This window comes from Echeneis naucrates, chromosome 4 (assembly GCF_900963305.1).
Source record: "Echeneis naucrates chromosome 4, fEcheNa1.1, whole genome shotgun sequence".
Lineage (NCBI taxonomy): Eukaryota > Metazoa > Chordata > Actinopteri > Carangiformes > Echeneidae > Echeneis > Echeneis naucrates.
Genome location: NC_042514.1, coordinates 12,640,196 through 12,659,280, shown reverse-complemented (window position 1 = coordinate 12,659,280; position 19,085 = coordinate 12,640,196). Strand labels below are relative to the sequence as shown.

General features: G+C 37.1%; 1 protein-coding gene across 3 annotated transcripts in view; it reads left to right on the top strand.

The window, feature by feature from the left end:
• Nucleotides 1-19,085, top strand: part of ect2 (epithelial cell transforming 2) — a 37,649-nt gene that overhangs the window by 9,083 nt on the left and 9,481 nt on the right. For all 3 annotated transcript variants that reach the window (XM_029499801.1, XM_029499800.1, XM_029499799.1), the window contains 16 exons: nucleotides 1,254-1,327; nucleotides 3,223-3,353; nucleotides 4,494-4,609; nucleotides 5,252-5,314; nucleotides 6,156-6,381; nucleotides 7,180-7,304; nucleotides 8,244-8,363; nucleotides 8,455-8,523; nucleotides 10,293-10,403; nucleotides 12,947-13,043; nucleotides 13,286-13,367; nucleotides 13,797-13,875; nucleotides 14,424-14,543; nucleotides 15,625-15,763; nucleotides 16,710-16,864; nucleotides 17,647-17,754. In XM_029499801.1, the coding sequence (XP_029355661.1) occupies nucleotides 1,254-1,327; nucleotides 3,223-3,353; nucleotides 4,494-4,609; nucleotides 5,252-5,314; nucleotides 6,156-6,381; nucleotides 7,180-7,304; nucleotides 8,244-8,363; nucleotides 8,455-8,523; nucleotides 10,293-10,403; nucleotides 12,947-13,043; nucleotides 13,286-13,367; nucleotides 13,797-13,875; nucleotides 14,424-14,543; nucleotides 15,625-15,763; nucleotides 16,710-16,864; nucleotides 17,647-17,754 (1,815 nt within the window). The remainder of the gene's footprint in view (nucleotides 1-1,253; nucleotides 1,328-3,222; nucleotides 3,354-4,493; nucleotides 4,610-5,251; nucleotides 5,315-6,155; nucleotides 6,382-7,179; nucleotides 7,305-8,243; nucleotides 8,364-8,454; nucleotides 8,524-10,292; nucleotides 10,404-12,946; nucleotides 13,044-13,285; nucleotides 13,368-13,796; nucleotides 13,876-14,423; nucleotides 14,544-15,624; nucleotides 15,764-16,709; nucleotides 16,865-17,646; nucleotides 17,755-19,085) is intronic.

Below are 19,085 nucleotides of genomic sequence, written 5' to 3'. Positions count from 1 at the left end.
ACAAAAACTGAACTACTGAAAATCAAGAGTCCTGTGTTCCATGAAAGTTACTGAGTAAGTAAAGGCCCGCTTTTGGCAGCACTATCTATTTATCCTTTATTCATTCATTCTTTGTGTGTGTGTTTAAAAAATATTGATACTATAGATTTGACAGGTGAAATGCATGGTTGTTTTTCTTACCGCTGTTGTCTTTTCTCTGGTATTTACTCATTGGATGTGGGTCAGTGCATAAAGACTAATGACAGCAGTATCCATAATTTCAACAATCCCTCAAAAATAGTACTGGCTCAGAAACCAAAATTTACCAAACACATTCACCTTGACCAACTCAAAATAACACAGAATAATCAGGAAGCAAGACTTTATCATGTTCATGTAGTTGCAATTACAATTTTTTTTTTTTTAATTTATTTATTTATTTATTTTCATTTGCATTTTTATTGTACAACTCTCCTCCTCTGATTGTATTGCTCCTTTTCTGCTCTCTGGAAAACAAACGAGCCGCGAATACTGTGATGCCTCTCAGTCTATTTTAAACCCTAGTGTCTCGGTCTGATGTCAGGAAGTGCTAATTTAACTCAGCTGGATCTTTTTTACACTAACTTCAATGCATGGCCTCCTTCATAGATATATGCAAAGATGAGGGGATGGATAGATGAACAGAATGACACTCATCCATCTTTCTGCTCTTTATACCATTTCTGCTTTATGTGTCTCTCCCACCTCTCAGTTACTGCCACTATTTTTCACATCACCACCTCCCCTCGTCTCTTGACAATCTTGTAGAAGTCTCCCTCATCTCAGTTATTGCCTTCAATTTTTTTTACTTCACTACCTTCCTCTTCAAAGACTGGTGCACCCAGAAAAGCACAATTCAGTAGGAATTCAGTTGTTTGTTTGTTTTTTTTTTTTTTTTTCCCCTTTTTGACATGGGGTCACCACCATTTTCTATTAAACTTAAAATAAGAGAGAGAAAAAACAGTTTGAACCACCAAGCATCTTGTACTTTCTATCTGAAAGTGGGAACTGTTACTCTGAGTGACAAGTCGTTTAGGAGTAATGAAAACAGCCTGAGGAGATTGCTGTACTGAGACCGCTGATGGAGGAACTAGTTATAAAATAGTTTGGAGATAAATGTTATGCCCTTTTTTGTGTTATGTCTCGCTTTAACTACTTCATATCTTGGCACTATATTACTCTTTGTGTACTGTTTCCTCCCTCTTTACTCTGTCTTTTTGTGTCTCATCTCATAGTTGGCAGTGTGTCTGGGGACACCTATCCTCACTCCATCATGGATTCTTAAGGCATGGGAGAGAAGAGATGATATGTAAGTTGAAAATACTTGAAACAAACTTATGAAACGCTGCACTCTCGAAACACAAGTTTTATGTTCAAATAAAATTGGATATGAATGTGAAAGGTTAATTGGGCCAAGAATTTTGATGCTCACATTCACTAAGCTACACTAAGCTGTTTTAGTTGGACAGACCATTTAGGTAGCAATTTCTCATTTTGAGCTGGCATCACTGTCTATAATGCAAAACAACAGCAAGTTATATCACCTCTTACTGAGCAGAGCAAACCAAAACTGTTGCTGTTGCCTGCTTTTATCCTCTCTGCAAGCCATTATCTGCATTGAGTGTAGGACTTCCCACAGGGAAAGAAACTTTACAATGCAATTCTCCTGTGCAGCTGTGTAAATTTGTATGTAATTCCCACAACTCTGTATGAGACTGTGGGTGCTCTCAGCAGCTCCTTCAGTCAAACTCATACATCCGCACCGTAGGAAGGAGCACTTTTGCAGATCCTTCATCCCGATAGCAGTTAGACTGTACAACAATATGCAAACTCGTGTGTGTGTTTTTAAAATCATATCATGCATATTTTTCTGTAAATAGCATCTCTGTTCTTGTATATAGCTTTGTTTTGTTGATTTGTAATTATATTTTATGTCATTCTGTTTCTATTCTGTCTGTGCAGAGGTGTGGTAACAGAATAAATTTCCCCAAGTGGGATCAATAAAGTCTAATCTTATCTCTCAACTCCAGCACAGGTGCAGGTGCCTGTGTCAAGCTATCATTAGATTAAATTAAGCTTTTATTCATTTGAATTAACCTGTATAGAAAAATATAATGTTGAATTTAGCAGGCTTAACGTCTTATTCCAAGTTTGAATTGAAATCAGGGTTCAGTCCCGAAAGGGACACCTGCAACGAAATGGATCATTTAGCCATTTGACAAATACTTGAAAAGTAGATTATGTTCATGCTTAGGAGGTGAAACTAATTGTTTGATGTAGGAAAATGATGAGGGTTTGGTGACAGTGCTGAATTATTACAATCTTTGCCTGACAAGGCAGCCATTACAAATGAAGAGGCAAAAACAGTAAGTTTATGAACAAAGTAAAATGTCCTAAGTATTTCGATCACTCTATAGTGTAGAGGGATCCAAATACTCTACACTCACACAACAGTCTATTGTATTTGTGTAGAGTCTACACAAATACAATGGATTATGTTGTGGGGAGTATTCCTAGACCATTTTATTCAAATCAATCTCATGTTCAAAAAGACATGAAAATGCTATGTCTACTACTGACAGTATCTTTCTAGCAATTGCTTGTTCCTAACCACCAAAAGCTTCTGGGAGTATTGAGAGCACTTTGCTCTGTGAGTTTTAGTGTGTCATAGATTTAATATAAATAGATAAGATTGCAGTTTTCACTCAATCTACTTCTTGGAACCCACAAGGGTGCAGTTGAAACATTCTGAGAAAAGTTCGCATGTTTATTAAAAATGAAAAACTGAAATTATTTGTACCCTTAATGTAATATTCTGTGGCAATTACAGCTTTGAGTCCTTTTGGGTAAATCTTAGCAGCACGTAATGTGCAATTCACTTCCATCCACAGAAACCTCAATGATGGTCTGCTGTTAATATGATCCACCTTCCAACAGCTGCTCAGACTCATCAGTGGGTTCTTTGTCACCTTTCTCTGGGACATTGTATGCTTATAAATTTGCCATTCTAAATTATTTAATGTCTATTCACTTGAGTTACTCCAATGAAGTTTTGGATACATTTAATTTCAAATTGAATCACCGCAGTATGGAAATTCACATCAATTTGTCTGAATACTTTGTAAATGACAGATTTAAGGTTTTAAGTAAAAATCCTCATGTCTGGAAATAATTACGTTTTTTACTCATCCCTCACATGTTAAGGTACTTCCATGCAGGAGATGAGGAGTTCCGAACAGAGTTCAAAGTGCCTCCTTTCCAGGATTGCATTCTTAGCTTTTTGGGTTTCTCAGAAGAAGAGAAGGCCAACATGGAGGAGAGGACTCTAAAGCATGGTTGGTGCCCAAGTACACAGCATTCCTAAATACCTTATGGCAGAAATAATATAACAGATGCCTAACATTAGCTACAGTCCAACTCTGGGGATAAGAAGTTTTGACAGAGACCCACAGGGCAGTTTCATCAGTTTAAACCTACAAGCTTTACATTTATATTTTTCCAGACTCTGCACTTCCCACACCACACAGTCCTAAAAGTATAACGCAAATTTTCCATATTAAATAGTCGAAATTCATATTTAGTGGAGTTTTTACATTATATCAAAATCTTCTAGCAAATTTTTGACCTTGTGAAATCTGATTTTAAGTTAAGGGTTTCTTTCATTTGGTTACCTGTCATTGGCATATTGTCCCCTATCTGCATTTGCTGAAGAGGCTATAATTTTTATTTTTATTTATTTAAATCCAGGCAGTTTTTTTTTTTTTTTAATAATTTATTTTAGGGCTTGCTTGCTATTAGTATTCTATTTCAACCAGATGACAGACTTTATCGATTGGAAGTCTCCACCCAAAGTGTTTATAGAAGCAAGACAAGGAAGTGTAAGCTACAGTTTTGCTCCCAGCCTTTCCCAGACTTCCTGAAGTCAAGACACATAATTTGTAACAGGTAACTGCCGTATTTGGCTTTTTTACCAGCACCATTTACCTGTTCTGTTCTGTTTTCATATTGAGGGATTCCTAACGGGAGAAGTAGATAGCAGTGGTGTCGAACAATTCCCCTGCTGCCTCACAAAGTCACACTGTTATTGTTTTGATTTAGAGATCAAGACAAAAGTGAGCACTCGAATTGGCAGCAACAACTTAGATGTAAACAAAGTCGTATCTCTTCATTGGGGAAGATATACTATCTGGCAAAGTTTTTTTTGTTTTTGTTTTTTTTTTTTTAACAGAAATTTATTGTTTATGTATATCCATCCAGTTACAGTATATCTTCTACATTTCTTTACATGTTGATGGAAATCTAGGCAAATTAACACTGACTTGACTTTTCTTGTATTCTTTACATTGTTTTAATGAGGCCAAAGCACAGAGACTGGAAAAAATAGACATTATGCAATAATGCATGAATAGTGGAAATATATATACATATGTATATTTTATTTGAAAATAATTTTCCCTTTTCCTCTTTTTATTAAGGTGGCAGTTACCGTGAGGTTGGCGATGAGCACTGTACTCATATGGTGGTGGAGGAGAACTCGGTAAAGGAGCTGCCATTTTCATCTTCCAAAAAACTATTTGTGGTCAAACAGGAGGTAAGCCTCTCTTCTTCTTGTGATCAAAACATGTAGGAAATATCTTCTGCAAAAGTTCTTATTCATTAGAATTTAATATTTTGTAAAGTAATTACGTTTTAAAAGCTAAACTAATTAAATCAAAATGTCTTTCTTAGTTTAATACTGCCACAGAACTGCACTGTTTCAGCACTGGCTACCACTGGATACCATTCTGGATGTCTCTGTGATTTTGGTCAATTCCTAGCTTAGTGTTATTTATTATTATTATTATTATTATTATTATTATTATTATTATTACAATGCAAGGTTTTGTTACAGGACGATACATAAACAACAAGGCAAATGATCATCTGATAATGATGTCTTAGGTTGAACAGGAATGGATATAGTCCCTGCTCTCCCTCTCTCTGTTTGTGTTGTCAGAGAGACCTATTAACAGTAAATTTCCCCACCCAGTATTTTGGTACCGAGGTAGAGCAGTAGTTTAGCCGTAGTTATAACAACCAATGTAGCCATTTCTTTACTGCCTGTTTTATTAGTTATTTGATTTATTTATTTTTTAAATAAAGCAAATTCTCTGTGCTTTTAGTGTATTGTTCTCTTTTCCTATCCATTTGCCCTAATACAGGAATCTTAAAAAACATCTCTTTTCTGTGACAGTGGTTCTGGGGAAGCATTCAGATGGACGCCCGGGCTGGAGAGTCCATGTATCTCTATGAGAAGGTGAGTATGTGAGAGGTACTGTTATTCTATGTGAGTGAATAACTTCAAGCCAAATTTGAACTGTATGCAGACATCGTAATAATCATTATTTAATCAGCTTGAAACCAGGCCATGGACTCCTAATCAGGATCCATGTGTATTCCCAATAGGGTGATTAATTTCATTTTCAGGGTGATTTAACGGCCCTCTGCTACATGTGTTTGCCATCTCTGAATACATTTTATGGAGAAATGCATCTACTCACACAAACCAAACCTCTGAAATTAAAATATGATGGACATGAAAGATTGAGACTCCCATCAAGCTAGATCTTCAATACATATGAGCAGCATAGTTGAATGACGAGCTGTTGCCATGCCTTTGGCCTCAGTTATTTTTCTGTGTATATAATAGTGCAGTTATTCACAGTGCATTCATTGCACATTATTGAAGTCTGACAGAGATTCAGCCTAATGTTTTGTTAGAGCCATCTCACACTGTGTGACATGCAATAGATTTGCTCGATCATTATAAACATTTTTAAAGGCACCTGCAGGAATTGTGCTGGTGGGCATCTTTATGAAATGAACCCACCCCAAAGGCAATATTTCAAAATTTTGGAAGAGCTGCCATATTTCCCACAGCACAACTGCAAGATAAAGATTCAATTTACTCACAACAGCAATATACAAATAGAAATTAATTTTAAAGCAAGTATGATAGTCACATTTCTCATGTGCCTTCTTTTACTTATCAACAAATTGTATGAATATTACCGAAGGTTTTTACCTCAAGGATAATCTTAGTCTTTACACACCTTCTACTTCTCTGGTTCATATTTGCTTTTCATTTCACACTTTAGAATGACAGTCCAGCTATGAAGAAAGCAGTTTCCCTCCTGTCCCTTACGACCCCGAATAGTAACCGAAAACGTCGACGTCTAAGGGACACACTGGCTCAGCTCACTAAGGAGACAGAGATCTCTCCCTTCCCTCCCCCACGAAAAAGGCCATCAGCGGAGCACTCTCTGTCCATGGGCTCTCTGCTTGACATCTCTAACACCCCTGAGACTTGCAAGGCCTTGACAGGTAAGTGGAAAATGATGAGGGAATGGAAAGCACCTGTTTGATGTAACCTTCGCTGACCAATGGTGTTTTGTAGTTAGTTTTCTCTTTTTCATAAGACAACAGTAATAAGATTTACCCTTCTTCATTCTAGAAAATAGAGTAGGATATGTTTCAGAAAACAAAGGACATAGTGTTGTGACCACAAATAGGCAGAGGAGAAGAAGCAAAAGCAGGAAAAGGAGGGTTAGGACAGACAGGGAAGAGTGGAGGAAAATGTCCTACCTAAGTACACAACCCCTTCAACAGCCAGAAGTGGAGCATCAGCAGCAGCAAGGAACCTTTTCAGGTCAGGTTTTGCTTCAAGAGTACCAATTTGCTGACATTGCATGTAGATTTTAGGCCAGCTTAGTGAAGTCTACTGCAAGCATGAACATGGAACAGAAAGTGCATCACCTTGGTTGACAGCCCAATATTTGTATTTAGTGTATTGAGAATAAACAATAATTTAAGGAGATGTGCAACATCTCAAGCAAGTCGCATACTTACACAGGCTAATATTAGCTATCTCTGGTTATTGTGTGAGCTATGGCTTCTTTCATTGTCCAGATATTGGCTTCATACATATATATGGCTAAAAAAAACAACATAATTCAGCAAATTGTGCTAATAGTTCAACATAATTGGCGACTTTGATTCGTCCCTATTTCAAAGTCATTTCTAGAAAAAATAGATCAATAAAAAATATTGGATGGACAGCTGGACATGGCTCTATGAGCTTCAATGCAGTCTGTCTCCTTACCACATGGCTTGTTCTTCCAGAGAGTTCGAAGCCATCTAGGAGTTCGACTCCAGTTGTCGCCAAGCAGTCAGCCAGATGGCAAGTCTCCAAGGAGCTCTACCAGACTGAGAGCAACTATGTAGACATTTTAAGCACCATCCTACAGGTACGTGTGTGCGCGTGCCTATGCACAGTATTAACACTTCCTCTCAGATCGGCCTGTCAGCTGGTCCAGACATCAGGTTATGCTATAGCCATTGAAGGTATGTGTGTGTGCTTGGTCTTACTCGGTGTGTCTCATCATTTGGTCCTAGTAGTGTCAGGCATCTGAGCATTGAGGGAGAAAATGGCCTGCCTGACCATTACTGTCTACCTTCCCTTTAAAGTGTTTCACTCTTTTGACTCTACAGTCCTTCTTAGGTCTCATTCCATTTTCTTAGTTGAGTCTTTCTCATTCACTGTTTTTTGTTGTTGTTGTTTTTTTTTTTTTTTTATGCTTCAGTTTTTGCCATCTCATAACTCTGTCCTAGTTGTGTTCTGCTGGGGTTTAATTGTTCCTTGTCCTCACAATAATCAAATGGCTCCTTGGTGTTCCCTGCTTTAAAACTGAAGACTTAAGTCACAACACGCTGCTTAAACCACCTAAATAATTTTGCTCTATTTTAATGGTACCATTTATGGAAAGGAAACTCAGGCTGTCTCCATAATCCAGTTACCACCACATGCTAGATGGGAAATGTGGAGTTATATATATATATATTTTTTTTTTTTACAGCCTTGCTTTTTACTTGAGTTACGCAGCTGGCATAATGTTGAAATGGGCAGCAGATGAACCCTGCCAGTTAAAGCTCAACCTGACATAGGTACATAGTTTTGGGGTAATAATTTAGGTTAAAATGAATTATGTCGTCTTCCACAAATGTATATGAAAAACAAAACATATGAAGAATTAGAGCCAAAGAATTCAACATATTTATTTATGAATAACAATAATGACTAGTGAGAATATCTTTGACGATTTCTGTTACAGTATGGCAGTGGATATGAAATATGATTTTTGTCAATTCTGTTCATGTATATTTGTACATATGTATTTTATTTGAAGCTTTTCAAACATCCATTGGAGAAAGAAGGGCAGGTAGGAGGACCCATCCTGGCTCAAGAAGAAATCAAGACAATATTTGGGAGCATCCCAGACATCTATGAAGTTCACACCAGAATCAAGGTAGTAGGTCCAAATGACCAAAACATTGTTGTGGTGTCGTTTTTTTGGACATGTTATTGTTGACCTGTTTTCTCTCTATGATTGTAATCAGCATGACCTTGAGGAACTTCTGACAGACTGGTTAGAGGAGAGGAGTGTAGGAGACATCATTCTCAAATACGTGAGTTAAAAAACTTAAAGCGCTATTGCTTTTATTTCACTGACACAAGGTTGGACAATTTCTTGTTATTCAAAACACAATCACCACCAGGCAAGTTGTTATTTGAAATGGTCTTCCAGTTATAGAATTGTATGGTGTGGGAAATGCCTATTGAACACATTAAGATTTTTGTCATAAACATAAATCTGATTGAGGCTAATGAAATTTTCACCAGACTTTGGTATTTACTCAAGAAATCTACATATATAAATAAAATAAAAAGTTTAGGTCCATAAATGAAGTTATGTGAAATAAAGTGGAATGGAAACGGTATTAAACATGCTAACTGAACCTTAGTTAATACTTACTGGGGAAGTCTAGGTTTGTAATGACAGCTTCAAGATGGTTCCTCTGTGAAGAAATTAATTGCCTGCAGGGTTCTGTTGTGATTTTGGCCCATTTGTCTCAACAGATTGTATTTAAAGTTTGAAGTTTCTCAGGAGTCCTTTTGTGAACCCTGATTTTCAGTTGCTTCCACGATGGCTCAATTGGATTTAGGTCAGGGGATTGAATTGGCCATTTTAACACATTGATTTTCTTTCTCTGAAACCAATTGAAAGTATCCTTTGCTTTTTGTTTTGGATCATTGTCCTGTTGGAAAGTCCAACCACGTTCCCATCATCCAGGTGGATGGCATATTCATCTCTAGTCATTGTTTACTGGAATTATGTTAAGTCTTCCAGTATCATGAGATGAGAAACAGCCTAGAGGCATGATGCTCCCACCTCCAAACTTCACTGTTGGTATAGTTGATTTTGGCTGCTGTGCAGTGTCAATTCTCCTCCAAACAGTGTGTTGCATGAAACCCAAAAATTTCAGTTTTTGTCTCCTCTAACCAGACTATATTCTCCCAGTATTTCATAGGCTTGTTCAAATGTTCTGTAGCATACTTTCAAGAAGCTTCATGATGCCTTTTCTTTAGGAATGGATTATTGTGGGGTGAGTGCATGTAGAGGCCATTTTTCTGAGACAGTGGTGCTTGTTTCTTCCAAGTCTTGGTGGAGCGCTTTCCGAGTGTTGCTTGGCTCTTGGGCTAGTCTTCTGTCTATCCCACTGACTGGTCAGAAATCTTGTGAGGAGATTATGTGCATGGCTAGTTGATGATGGAGCAATGTTTGTTACACTTCCAGATAATGGCCCCAATGGTACTTATTGGAATTTTCCGATGTTTTGAAATGCGCCTCAACTTCTGGTTTGCAGAGGTCTTTAGAGTTTTTTGCTCTTACCACTCATTAGTTATTTCTTGTGTGACACCTTGGTAACAAAATACCTTTTTGTAGTCGTATCGATGTGTACAATTCCAGCTGATATGAATTTGTACTGATAGGAGATATAATTACTTTCTTGCTACTTATGGATTTCAACTTGTGACTTTCCATTGGTTACCTTTGGTGCATTTTTTTCTCCCCCCTTAGTGTAGTCAATGCTTTTGATTACAAAACACTATCTGAAATGTAATGTTTTGATTCATGTATATGTGCAGATTTCTTGAGTTAATGCCAAAGTCCTGTCGCAGATTTAGTGATTCACAAAAAAAATGTCAAAGTGTTGACTCCCCGCCGTAAGTATTATGATATTGTGAAAAATTGAAAGAAATATGTAATTAATTAATAATTGTAATTGTAAAATAAATAATAACCCCCCCCCCCCCCCCCCCCTCCAAATATAACAAAAACACCTATTCTTTTATCTGCAGTCGCCTTATTGAATCTGATCTTATTCATTTTCAGTCAAAAGAATTGGTGAAGGCCTACCCACCCTTTGTCAACTTTTTTGAAATGAGCAAGGAGACTGTTGTTCGGTGTGAGAAACAAAAGCCACGCTTTCATGCTTTTCTCAAGGTATGACCTTTAACTTTGCACTGCATGTGTATTTGCCTGACTGATGCATTTCACACACAGACACATTTTTAATAAGCGACTTGGAAGAAGTGAAAAAGAAAAAAGACAAGGAAAACTTGACAGCACTTCACAGCAACACCACATAATACAGTTTTGTCCATCAGCATACACTTTTTTTTTTTTTTTTTGGTGTTGCCAACTCAGGAAACAGGTGCTTCATAGCCTATTTTTCTTGGTCATTGTTGTGAATGATTATTTGATAATGATCCATTAAGAACTCCAGGAACATGCAATGTTAGAACATTTCCATGGGAACTTTCAGGAATTGAAATGAGTCAACACAAATCAATAATAAATAAATACATTTGTTAAAAATGTAAGTTAGACTGTAACAGGAAACTTAAACATAGTGGGGCATAAAAGCATTGTGCAGAATAATGTTGGTTAAAATTTAATGCAAATTCAGCTTAATTCCAACCCTGTATTGTGCATTTCTGCACCAACTGGTTTGTAGAGTCCTGCACACCTCGAGACAATTGAAGTCACATCACTGCCTTTAAGCCAATGACTACATCCAGTCAAGTATGTTAATATGATTACTGGTTTAAATTTATTTGATCTATGGTGTTCAAGTTTAACTAACTAATGTATTATTACAGTAGCCAGATAGCTAGTAAATTAGGCATGCTAAATGTATGCTATGTATTTTACTAGTGTAACTATGATAGTGTTTATTCAACTTTCTACTTGCCAGTTTTCTGTTATCAACAAGAATTTAGGTTATAGTTTGATTTAGCATGCTGATTGTGGAGTGTTCATCTATTTATCTATCTCACCCTTATTTCTATTAATTTGATCAGCAGCTCATCAAATATTTTTAAAGACTGTTATAATTGTTTAGCTAAACATTTATGTATCTATGTGGCCTTGTATTGCTGGGTTTTTTGTTTTTTTTTATTAAGCAAAACATTTTTCAAAGGGACACATATAAATGCAATGCATTTTAAGGAAAACAAACAGAACACACTTGTTGACATAAAACTGGTAAGGGATTCTTCCTGGAGAATTCAAATTTATGGGATTTAGTTTGTAGTTGCCTTGCATGTGCAGATCAAGACTTTATGCAAGATAGTAATGGTGTAGTAGCTGAGCAGTGGGATGGAAAGAAAGATAATTGCACTGTCAATCTGTCGTTGTACTTAAAACAATTCCATACCATGTCTGATGAAAACTGGATGTAATGTTCTTTGTTGTCTAAATAAGTTTCCACTGTCTGAGCATTTGACTGACTGTTAAATTCAGACCCTTCCACTCCACTGTGCATAGTTTGTGCTACTATTGAGTCTGCCCTTTCACTGTTGTGTCAGTCTCCTTCAGCATGCACATTAAGTTAGAAAGCAGAATTTTATGTCACCTGTATGGATAAAATGTTTAATTTATCCAAAATAAAATGAGACTGTTACTGAAATGTAATCATTTCCCTATTGTAGATTTATAGTGACAAGCTTACTGTAGTGTAGAAGCCTAACATAAGTGATCCAGTGTCTTCAGTGCATGTAAACTTGATTCACAAGAAACTTGAGAAAAGTAGTACATTATATTTATACAAGTGTCTTACATTGCATTTTGTCCATCAGGCACTCACCAAACATTTTATAAGGATTGCACATGCACATGAGACTTGTGTGTGGAATCTCCTTGACTTTAACTAGGTCCGGACTGCTGATTCCAAAGCTTGCTCAGAATGATTCCTTGTCCGCTAGACAAAGATTGTGAATTAGTCATTGCACCTTTTATGTTTTTGAACATGGCTTCAGGACTGAGAAAGGATTTTATTACTACCCTTTTTGTCACAGAGAAATGGAAAACCATAACAAGAAGTGTGTAACTTCTCAAGCATACAGAAATGACTCTGAAAGTGTCAGAAAATCCAACATGGGACTACCTGAATATTTTCTTAATTTATGCACAGTATCATACTCTATCAACTTATGTGGGCTTTATTGCACCAGTAGGAGTCCCTTAGGAGTTGTCCTTTTCTCAGCAGGCAGCCCTAGTTCTCAATAATTGCATTAATGTTTCACACATACCCCATTTGGACTGCAGCTTACTCCTCTTCAAATGGCAGCTTCTAACATTATCATTCACCATGCCACAAAAAAAGCTTCCTTGGGCTGTTTTTTGGGATTATGACCACATCTGAATACAGTAGAACATCTTTTGGATCTGGTATGAGGATTGGTAGCATAAAAGTGGAGCTGACACATCTGCATATGTAACATGATACAATCATGCCAACATGGTCCAGAATCTAAAAAGTTTTGTTTCTAACACTTTGTGGATTTTTGCCATTGGCAGGGAAGAAGTCCCCAGTATAGTATACTATTGTGTAGTGTATGGTATAGCAGTACTAGTGAGATTATACAGCCTTTTTAATCTATGTATTTTGCCCATTCACTGAATGTTGTTCATTTAAAAGTTCATCGCAAAAAGCGATTTTAATGTTTGAGTGAGTTTTAAACAAAAATGCTTTTATTTAACAGATCAACCAAGCAAAGCCTGAGTGTGGCAGACAGACACTAGTGGAGTTGCTTATCAGACCTGTACAGAGACTGCCTAGCGTGGCCTTGCTTCTCAATGGTAGCGCACACACTCAAATACACATCCCTTTATTAAGAACATTAAAGAAAAAAAAATTTTTGGTAATTATATCTTGCCTCGGTTTTTTTTTTTTTTTTTCCCCTCCTTATCACACTCTTTTCATACGTGCCTCCGTTTTCCTCTTGATACCTGTCTGTAATGTTCCTTATTCTGATTCTGTATTATATTCATATTTCTCTGCATGATTTTCATCCATTTGCACTTTCTGTTCACCATTGCAGACATAAAGAAACATACATCAGATGACAATCCTGACAAGATAACACTGGAAAAAGCAATTGATTCTCTGAAAGAAGTCATGACGTGAGTTGGCTTGACCTTGCCCTGTCTTTTGTCATAATTATACTGCAAGAATTGTTTGATAATTTTCCTTACATTTCGTGAACCCTCTTCCATCATCCTAGTCCATTGGCCTCTATGACTATATTGACCATTGTTGAGCATTTCATGCTTGTACTTATTCACACAATTATGCCATCAGGCAATCATCTGGGGTCGGTGCATTGTATAAACTCATGCAGACACAGGCCAGATGTTTCAGTTAATGTTCACATCAAACAGTATTAAACAGAGTATTAAACCTCAACCACGGCATGATATGGGGGGCTATAATTTGATGTAGGATTTATTTATTAATTATTGTTGATATTCTTTTTCCTTTTATTACTTTTTTGGGATCCAATTTACAATAGAAAGGAAAAATAATAATAATATGCTTTTCTTCCTAACCAGCCACATCAACGAGGACAAGAGGAAGACTGAAGGCCAGAAGCAGATTTTTGATGTTGTTTATGAAGTTGACGGCTGTCCTGTAAGTTTTTTGGATAGCTTAAATGTGTATTTTTGCCATTGTGTAGACCTGCCGGCTGGGCAGCCTTCTATTTATTTATATATTTATTTTCCCCCTATATTTTAAGACTCACTTCAGAGGATGTTTCTTGTATATTACAAACTAAAAGAAAAATGTGATGAAGTTTTCTTAAAGTCCGTCACTTTAACCAACACCAATCTAGTTTAACTGATGTATTCTGACTCCAAACATCAGTTACCTTCTGTGGATGTCTTTAGTGAAGAGTTTCAGTGACTTTCTTCTAGTCTAAAGTTTTAATTATTGAATGATGTTTTCAATATGGACCATACAAAGAGAACAATCTGTCTTATAAGTTGAAAGAATAACCACTACATTTTAAGACAAATACCAAAATGGAGGTAATTTACTGACTTTATCTTGTCCATCATTTATTGTTGAACTCTGAAAGAAAACCATATAATATTAAAAAGGCGTAATATACTTAGGTAAAGGCATTAACTTGATTTAAACAAACAAAAATCTAATTTTGGTCTTTGGTGTTTCTCTAGGCAAACTTGCTGTCATCCCATCGCAGTCTAGTTTACAGAGTTGAAACAATTGCCCTGGGAGACCAGCCATGTGACCGTGGAGAACAAGTCACACTCTTCCTCTTCAATGACTGCCTTGAGGTGTGCACACAAACATGAATACATTTGTGACTATTTCCAACACAAGTTACGTTTTTAATCGGCATAGTCTAAAGGTTATCCTACACTACTGACTTGTAAATTATCTTTAAGCCATTAATGACTTTTTACCCACTTTCTGCTATTTTGACGAACTGGTAATACACCCATATAAACTGGAAAATAAGCTAGTGAAATCAATGAATAGATTTACTTGCAGGATTAAGTAAATATACACAAATACCTCATCACAGTTTCAACCTTGGTGCTTAAATAATGTAGATCTAGATGGTTCAAAATGAGTCATTGTAGCTTGTCAGCTGAGAGAAGAAGACAATAACTGCAGTAATATTTGGAGCATTCAATCCGTGCTCCCTGACATATAAAGACAGCAATGCTAGCTTACTACTAATTAAGTAGTGAGCCAGCTTCCCTTAACTAATTACCTTAAAAAGCTAGTTCATCAGCGAGGTCTGCAAATCACAAATCTTCATAGCACATAATCCCAATATAGTTTACATTTTGAAAATATGGCAGACTAATGGCAGAGACTTAGTTCAGTTTACTTTGGTGGATGTGTAAGAAACAGAAGATTAATTAATGAACGGGTTGTATTAATGAACAGGTGACAACTATGTAGAAATGTTGTGATGCAGTTATATCAACAGGGAGAAAATGGACAGGTCGCCAGTCCATCACATCACCAACACACAGAGACTGACAGAGACAAACAACCGCTCACACTCAGACCTACTGACAATTTAGGGTCACCAATTAACCTAATCTTTGGATAGTGGGAGGGAACTGGAGTACCTGAAGGAACCCACACAGGCACAGGGAGAACATGCAAACTCCATACAGAAAGGCCCCGGGCTAGGAACCGAACCCGTGGCCTTTTTCTGGGGCAACAGTGCTAACCATTATGCTGCCATGCTTGATTCATTGCTAAATAAGCACAAGCAGCTTTGTACTCATGTATCTACACGTACAGGAAGATATTTCGGATGATGCCCTTCTTCATGTTCATTTCTATATTTGCCGTTTAATTTTGTCCATATGTTTGGATGCATGTGCTTCTTCACAGATTGCAAGGAAACGACACAAAGTGATCAGTACCTTTAAGAGTCCACTGGGACAGACAAGACCACCACCACCACTCAAACATATTGCGCTGATGCCGCTATCGCAGATTCGCAGAGTGCTGGACCTGCAGGACACAGAGGGTAACAACACACACACAGCAAATAACAGGGGTTCACAACAGTTTTACAGTCAAAATGACATTTACGATATGACAGCGCCTTCCAAAGACACCATACAATAATGACAGTGCTTTAAGGCAAATAAACTTTTCCAAATGGACAGAAAAGTTAACTCTGCACACAACTCAATTCTTCCCTCAATCTTAGGACTTTTGTGTTATTATATTTAACAAGAAAAATCTGAGAGCGGTTGTTAATCAAACCATCAGCATTTTGTCATTTTTATTTAGCATTTCCAGTCTCTCTTAATGACTGTTTTGGCAAAAGAATAGCTCTGTTCTCACAATGTTTACAACAGCAGAAATTAAGAACTGTTGAAAATGGGAAATAAAAAAGAAGAAATTAAAATAACCCATTATAGAATAATCAGCAACAGAAATATTAATATTGAATTCTGAATATATTTGAATATGAATATTTTTTTGAACAACTGCACCAAAGATTCAACTATGTATCTCTTTATAGCCCTCCTAACCAACAAGGTGAAATATTAAAACAGTTTTGTGAAGTAACTATTTCTCGTTAACACTGCAAAGTCCTGTAGTATTTTAAAGTTAAGGATGCCAGAAAGCTAGTTTTGTTCGTTCTTTACTGTCCATCCTTGTAGTTTCATGTGAAAGCCCATTGTTCAGAGACAAATGGAGGCTTTAGTCAAAGAATAACAATGATTGATGTTTAAGGAGTTTGGATAGCGCACTGAAGTGAATTTGTCTTTTGCGCTTTCTGTCTGTTTCACTTTCCTTTCTCCCTTAATCATCCTTATGCTATTTTATCCCATTTTCTTTATCTCAATCTCTTTGCTGGCTGATTATCACCCCCTACATTCTTTTTGTCACTCTTCATTATCTTCTTCCTCTTTCACTCTATCACTGTCTGTCCTTCTTGCTCTCTCACTTCCTCCCCACAGAATGTGTGAATGCATTCGCCTTGGTGGTTCGCCCCCCAACTGAACAGGAGAACTTGTTGTTCAGCTTCCAACTGGCTGGAGAGGAAACAGTTAAAAGTGCCTGGCTGCGAACACTTTGCCGCCATGTTGCCAACACCATCTGCAGGGCTGATGCGGTGAGAAGCCACACACCCACACACACACAAAGCAAAGAAAGTAGTTTGACAGATCAGCAGGGAGGGAGGAATCAATTGCTGCTTTAATAAAGTAACTGCATATTATTTCCTCCAGTTAAAAATTGAATGAAATTTCTTTAAGACTCAGCAATTTCCTGTATTTTCAATTAAAAGTTACTCAAATGGAAGGAACTAGTACCTCGGTGGAAAGTTTTCAGTAGAAAGGTGTATTTAGTCTAAATAAGCTAGTGTGTATATACATAGCCATAAAAACTCATGCCCAACTGTTTAGTCCGTTGATGCATTTTCAGAACAAGTTTTTGTTCACAAGTTCTGTACCACAGAGCACATCAGCAGTATCTGATAGGTGAACCCATTCAGGATTGTATAGAAAACAGACTTGTAATTATTTGATGAAACTTAATGAATAAATTACTCACATGAAGATGTAGAGATGAGGCTGTTAGCTGTATTTAGCAGAGCAGACAGCAGGGGGTGATGTAGGCCTCTGGTCTGCCTGCCTCACAGCTGCATTCCTAATGCTGTTTTCACTGGGCCAGCACTGCAATGTGAATACCAACTAGATAGAGCCCTGCTTGTTAAAAAGAACTGCAGGATGGGGGGGGGTGGGATAAAGACTGTCTGTGAATCTCATTTCTCAACGTTTCTGCAACTGACGGAGAACCATAGTGTACATTTTGCCATTGATTACTTGATTAACAATGTTTTGTCTTGATTTTTTTTTGTATTGAATTTTGAGGCTCTATCTGTTTTGTAACCAGGAGGACATGATTCAGTGTACAGACCCAGACTCACTACAGGTCAGCACCAAGGATATGGACAGCACCCTGAGCAAAGCTTCCAGGGCCATCAAGAAGACCTCTAAAAAGGTAGATAGAAAGAAGAAGAATCAATTACTCATAATTAACCTGCCCTACTGCACCCGTTTCCAGATTGGACCATTATAATATATTATGAGCATCAATCAGAGCAGTGCTCCTCCTTCAGTGTCCAAGAATTCAGCTCAGTAGTAAAGAACACCCCAAATCAACTCATACTGTCAGTTCACCCAAAGAATCAGTGTGTTTATGTTAACGTTTTATAGGAGTGTGTGAAGCAACACAACCAAACCAATGTGCTCACAACACAATGGAAGTGTTTCCACGGTACACTAAAAGTGAAATGAGCAAAGACATGTTATGTTCATTGATTTGTGACCTTTGAAATTAAAAGCATTGAGCAACCATGGTTGTATTTGGATACTTGTATTAAAATACTGGGAGGGACAGAAGATGACATGCAGCAAAGAGCTATGGCTCAGGTCTCGTTGCAGTTACGTCAGCCACAGGGGCGACCCCCTCATTACACCTTTATAAAACTAAAGTTTATTTTTAGTATTTCCGGTATGTTAAGCTTTGTGTGTTTATTTGATTTGTGGAAAACTGCAGCACATTTGTTGTCAAATTAATGAAGAGGATTTTTTCTTTTTTTTATTATTATATTATTATTATTCTCTTAGGCTGTGGTGCATTGAATTCATAGGTTCATCTTGTTGTCACAAAATGACCTGCTACAAAATGAAAATGGAGGTGATGATTAAAATGGAGAACAGTTTATTTTAGTAGTAGTTTTTGTTTCATTTGCTGGTACAACACACACCAACAAAGTTGACTTACCTTTCATACCAGATGCCATTTCACTGTATGTACTGCTGTCCATCTGACAGAGCTGAAGTAATCATAAAACTCTCAATCAGAAAAATACATAAAATCAGTAAAAGCATAATCACAAACAGTGCCAACTTTCTTCTTCTGAATATCCCTATTGGGTACCATTCCAATTCAGACTCACTATAAATTGTAGATTACATCATTATTAACATCATCATCACATGCAAACTACTTCATACTCAATCACAGAAAAGTGAAGGCAGCTAAATATTCAAATCTTAGGCTGCAAGAATCTTTGGAACAAAGACAAAGTTTACAACTTCAAACAGCAAGACTCTCTTCCTGTATGATGACTTAACATCTCCTTAAGGAAACATCAGCGGAAACAGTAATTCAGTGCAGTGAATTTAAGACGTTAAGAGTTTTTGCTTTCCTCCTCTCTGCTTGGAATCACTACAGGGCATCAGGCCTCAGTGTTTTCCTGATACTGCTCACTATGAATGAAACCAATAGCTTTATTATTTAAATTACTCAAGTAATAACCTGAGCCT